Source organism: Sinocyclocheilus anshuiensis, unplaced genomic scaffold (genome assembly GCF_001515605.1).
Source record: "Sinocyclocheilus anshuiensis isolate Anshui unplaced genomic scaffold, SAMN03320099.WGS_v1.1 scaffold764, whole genome shotgun sequence".
NCBI lineage: Eukaryota > Metazoa > Chordata > Actinopteri > Cypriniformes > Cyprinidae > Sinocyclocheilus > Sinocyclocheilus anshuiensis.
In genome coordinates this window covers 59,415-65,325 of record NW_015555742.1, presented here as the reverse complement: position 1 = coordinate 65,325, position 5,911 = coordinate 59,415, and the positions used below count along the sequence as shown (strand labels likewise).

The window sequence follows — 5,911 nt, the reverse complement described above, 5'->3', positions numbered from 1 at the left end:
ACAGACACAGACACACACAGACACACACACACACACACACACACAATAGTAGAATTCATAAAAATAAAAAAAATCTTTACTAAAATAATTAGAAATTTATTTCTAATAGAAATAGAAAAAACACATTCAGACATTTCTAAATTTAAAAATAAATCTGTAAAATTATATTTTAGATGGGAACTTCTTGATTCTGTAGTCAGTCCTTATTATAGTTTAAAGGTCCCCTGAAGTGCCTTGAAACACGCTGCCTTATTCTATGTGGTGACGTAATTTCAACTGAAACAGGAAGAGAGGGCGGGACATATCGGGCAGCCCCGCCCCCTTAAATTTAATCTGTTTGGGCCAGAGCCGTTAAGCTCGGTAAAGCCACATTTGACATAGTGATCATAATCATGCCGAGGCTGTGTAGTTTTAAAAGTGTTTAATATATGCCGACTCGTGCATATGATCCGCTCCGAGCGATCGCGGAGCCAAAGTCCGGATCAGACTGTGCACGCTTCCGCGGTTCACGTGAAACAACGTGAAACCAGACCTCATTTGCACCAACTGAAAACATGTTTACACTATCTGAATCGTTCCCTATCGCCTACATTGTGCACTACGTGCCATTCACTGTACAGGGAATACTACACTGTGAACAAGCGACCGATTTCAGCGTCAGCGTCTATTTTATAGTGCAGGGGGCGGGCGCTTCGGCTTCTAGAGAGCGTTTGATTGGTCAGAAGATTTGATGAGAAGATGAAGTACGATGTGACGTCAAAAAAATCGGAAGTGACGAACTGCAAGCTTTGAATGCTCATATCTTCTAAATGCGAATTTTGTCACTGCTTTAGAGCACACTGCCTTACAGATAACCTTAAAACTAACATAAGGGCCTTTCGCACCGCGGGAACCTTTCTTTGTTTCTGTTGTTGAACGCTGCGCACAAATGACGTCGCTGTCGACCGGCTTACATCACTTCCTAGTACACACTGGGAAATAGTTCCCGCAAAATCGTCCCAGTACTTTAGTACTGTACATTTAGTTCTGGAACTAAAGCGGTGCAAAAGGCCCTATATTGATACTAACACCCAAAAAACTTTAATTTTGATTTCATGGGAACTTTAAAGAAACTATTGAAACACTTGAAAAAAAGACAGTAAAGACTAGTGGTATTTGACATTTTTCAAATATCGGCATCGGCCGATAAGTTGTTCTGTTTGGCCGATGCGTTCGAGGCGGGACTGTTATTTTAACAGCGCAAAAAATGTGATTCACAATGCACACAAACTTCCCAGAATACTGAGTGCTCTGTTGGTTACAGTGTTTACGTCACGTGACCTGGAGGCAGGCTCTGATTGGCCAGTGTGAGTGTGTAGCTCACCGGCGGCGCTGAGGATGGTGTCTGTGGTGCTGCTGAGCTCCAGGAGGATTGTGGGATAGTTCGGGTGGAGCAGGAAGAGCTTGCGGAGGACCGGCTCTGCCACCTGCGGGACACAAACACAGCCGATGAGACGCCGCTCTGAGCACATGCACCGCAGCACCAGTCATGTGATCTGCAGAGGGGCGTTGCCTTGGAGACGTTCTGCGGCTGCGCCAGCGGATCTCCCGCCCAGAAGAGGAACACCGATTGGCCGGTAGCTGTCAGGACCGACGAATCCTCCACTGCCAGACGAGGACACACAAATTCTGCCTCCCACAGGCTCCGCCCCCGCGCGCCGTCCACGATCTGCACCTGCAGGTCATACGGACACTGAGTGCCATGCCTATCCAGCCGCATAATGAGATGATGAGATGCCACGCCTGCCCAGCCGCATAATGAGATGATCATGAGATGCCACGCCCACCCAACCACATAATGAGATGATCATGAGATGCCACGCCCACCCAGCCACATAATGTCATGAGATGCCACGCCCACCCAGCCGCATAATGAGATGATCATGAGATGCCCACCTTCCTCACACCATTGGCCGACTGATGAACGAGCAGATCAGGAACGCCGTCATTGTTGAAGTGACCCGCCGCCAGACGACTGCAAACACACACACAAACTTGTGTTTTCAACTCATTACCTGCTAATGGGATTATTCTTGTTAAATAAAGATAACTAAAACATTTAAATTAAAAAATACTTAAAATTTAAAATTACTCTTATGTCAGTTTCATTTCTAATTTTTGTTATAATGTAAATGGAAAAATATGAAAATACAAAAAAATGCTTTCAAATATTACAAAAAATGTGCAAAGAGATTACTGAAACTAACTCAAAATTAACACAGAAATATTAAAATAAAAAATAATTTTAAATATTACTAAAAACATGCAAAGGGATTACTAAAACTTCAACTCAAATTAAAATAAAAACGGAAAATCAATACAAAATAATTTAAACTATTAATAAAACTACAAAAACACACAACAGAAAACTTTTACTAAAATTACAAAATTAAATGGAAAATATAATAAAAAATCAATTAAAATAAAAAAACAGCAAAAATGTACAAAAATATAAATAAAAATGCACAACAAAATTACTAAAAACTTCAACTAAAATTAAAATGAAAAATGGAAAAGATAAAAATAAAAACTAAATCAAATAAAAAACTGCAAACTGCCACTGTGTGTGTGTGTGTGTGTGTGTGTTTGTGTGAGTGTGTGTGCGTGAGTGTGTGTGTGAGTACGCACGTGCGTATGGAGGCGAGGCCGAGGCTCCAGATGGGCTGAGTGTCGCTGGCTCTCAGCACAGACAGACGTCTGCTGGAGTCACTCAGCACAATCCAGTCACTGCGACTGCAGTTCAGCGCTGACACTCCATCCAGATTCCTGAGATGCTGACACGAGCCCACCACCAGAGAGAGCAGGAAATCCACCCGCTCAGAGACGCTGACACACACAAACACACAGAGAGTCAGACACACACACATCAGTTCGTAGCAGTGAATGAAGAGGTATCACAAGTGCAGTATGGAGTGCCTCAAGGCTCAGTGCTAGGACCCTTACTTTTCACGCTTTACATTTTATTTTATTCTTGGGAGATATCATCAGGAAAAACTGTGTTAGCTTTCACTGTTTTTACCGATGATACTCAGCTCTATATTTCAAAATGGCTGGAAAACTAAATTCTAATTTTGCACTTAAATATTATCAATATTCAAATTATATTTTAATTTAAAAGGTATAATTTTAGTCAGGGGAAAACATCTTCCGGCTTCTGTCCTTAGGCCACAAGAGGGCGCATTGTGCAAAATATATAAATGCACGCTTATTAAAGCTGGTGCGTTCCAAGTTATTTCGGATAGATCGTATTTACGAGTTGAACGCACATGAATGCCACCACAAAGTTGTTATTACAAGTGGGAAAAATTTTCCTTAAGCCCATAGTTTCCGAGTTGGTCAGTGAGAAAACGTGTTGGATGCAATGTACGCAGCCAAAGATAATAGATATGCAGTGTCTGTATCGACGGTAAATTTGTTTAAATGAATACATTTTTTTTTGCAATGTAAAATAAAACTATACAGGTTACATATACAACATATTTTATTATTGCATAATTATCATAGAATATATAATGATTCAGTTTATATCACCTTCAAAAATGAAATAAAAACAGAAAAAAGCAAAAACACAATGATGCACATCTTTATTCATCATTTTGTAGATGTAGAGTTTAAAAAGCTGAATTTTATGTAGAAAAGTTAAATTGCCATCATGTTCCAACCAAAGTGACTTGAATGCACCTGATGTCGTAATTATGATTTGTCAACTCATAACGAACGTACGAACGTCCCAGGAAGACTTGAATGCAGCGTATCTGTGACAAAGTGCATAATGTTTATAAACCAAATATAATTAAGTTGTCATCTCATTATCTTAAACAATTATAAACAAAACAGCATCATGTATGTATAGTTTAATACAAAGTGGTGAAAGCCAATCTCAAAGAGTACTTTTTTTTTCATAAAAAAAAAAGAGATGCAGTGGGATGGGAAAAAAAACCCTGCCATAAAGTCTTGAGACATGTTTTTTCAAAGTTGAACTTGCATTAATTTTACATGGCTTTTCTAAACAAGCGGCTCTCTTGTGCGAGACAAGAGTGTAACGGTGATAGATGTCCCTCTAGAAAATGCGATAAATATGTGTTGTGTGTAGGGTTGCAAAGGTGCGGAAAATTTCCGGAAACTTTCCATGGGAACTTCGTCTGGGGAATTTTGGAAATATTCCAAGTTTGAAACTTACCAGGAATTTACAGGAATTTATGGGAATTAATTGGAAATTTGGGGAAATGTATAAAACTATCATATACAAACACAAATATAAACATTTTGTTTGATCATAGGCTCACATGCACGCAAACTAATACAAATTTTAAAAATGACATTTTTGGATTTTTGGGGGGAATCTGTGATGCTTTTTTCTGTGATGTGATGTGATGTGTTTATTCAAAATAGAAATATTTTCTAACAATATAAGTCTAACCTATTACTTTTTATTAATTTAACACATCCTTGTTGAATAAAAGTATTAATTTATAAAAAAAAAGAGAAAAGATACTGACTCCAAACTTTTGAATGGTAGTGAATTGTTAATTAAAACAGAAAACCATTATTTTAAATTGTAATAGCAGTAATACTGCGCAATATTACAGCTGTAATCAAATTAGCACTGCGCTCACAAATGCTACTTTATCAGGCATTACAGGAAATGACGAAATGAAAATGACACCGAAGCTTTTCTGAAGATAGTCGGTTAGTTTATATTCAATGAAGTAATAACTCAATGTATAGGAAACACTGGACACTGCTCCTACAGTAGGGTAGGGTCACACGTAATTACGATTTCGAAACGGTCTGTTTTGCCCTGCCATCATTAGCTGAAGCTGTGTGTGAACAAGCCGCGGCTGCAGCAGGGTTGCCAGGTTTTCACAAGAAAAAAGTCATAAAGTCATTTTTAGACTTCTGTTTTATTATTATCTCACCTAAATGTTTGTTCAGTCAGTGTATTTGTTTTTACAATGGTGTAGCCTTATTTAGTTGCACAGTATATTACACTCAGCACAAGGAAGTTTTAAACAATTTTTTGTAATATTCATGTAATTTACATGAATACTTACCAAGATGGAGATTTTGATATTTTGTGTGCAGGATGTAAGAAATTATCTGTTCATGTTATGGAGGAAAGCACGGTGCATGTAGGGGGTGTGGCCTCAATAGCCCTGCAGTAAGCTGTGTGTGCATGTGATTGAGCAATGTGTAGGGTAGAAATTAAACTGAAATTGCATTAAATCAGGTTGTTTTAACCAAGATTATGCTGCAAGAATCGTTCTCAACTACATTTAAGTCCCCAGTTCCTGCTATTTTGCAAATTTCCAGTTTATTCCGATGAATTCCCGTTAATTCCCATATTTTAGAGGGGATTGTGTGTGGGGGAGGGTCATTTTTAGACTTCTGTTTTATTATTATCTCACCTAAATGTTTGTTCAGTCAGTGTATTTGTTTTTACAATGGTGTAGCCTTATTTAGTTGCACAGTATATTACACTCAGCACAAGGAAGTTTTAAACAATTTTTTGTAATATTCATGTAATTTACATGAATACTTACCAAGATGGAGATTTTGATATTTTGTGTGCAGGATTTAAAGAAATTATCTGTTCATGTTATTGCCGTAAACAAGATCTTCTCCGCATTGATGTTCTCTTTTTCCGCAATATTTGTAATTAACAGCGCAGCAGCGCCGCATCTAGTGGCTTCAAATGGATAGGCTAACAAAAACATTAAAATGCAATAACACCTACATCGTCATCGCATCTCGTGCGCCACTGATTAGGCTGCCTCCTTAACGCACACCTAAAATTGTGGCGAATGTGGACTTTTATTTTAAATTCAACGAATATTCGAAATTCGATTTTTTTTTTTTGCCATTCCTCTCC

General features: G+C 38.4%; 1 protein-coding gene across 1 annotated transcript in view; it reads right to left on the bottom strand.

The window, feature by feature from the left end:
- LOC107673311 (protein FAM234B) overlaps positions 1-5,911 on the bottom strand; it is a 14,465-nt gene that overhangs the window by 1,048 nt on the left and 7,506 nt on the right. Inside the window, exons 8-11 of the mRNA XM_016466856.1 lie at positions 2,668-2,879; positions 1,936-2,014; positions 1,553-1,714; positions 1,364-1,466 (exon numbers count right to left, since the gene is read on the bottom strand). Coding sequence (XP_016322342.1) covers positions 1,364-1,466; positions 1,553-1,714; positions 1,936-2,014; positions 2,668-2,879 — 556 coding nt within the window. The remainder of the gene's footprint in view (positions 1-1,363; positions 1,467-1,552; positions 1,715-1,935; positions 2,015-2,667; positions 2,880-5,911) is intronic.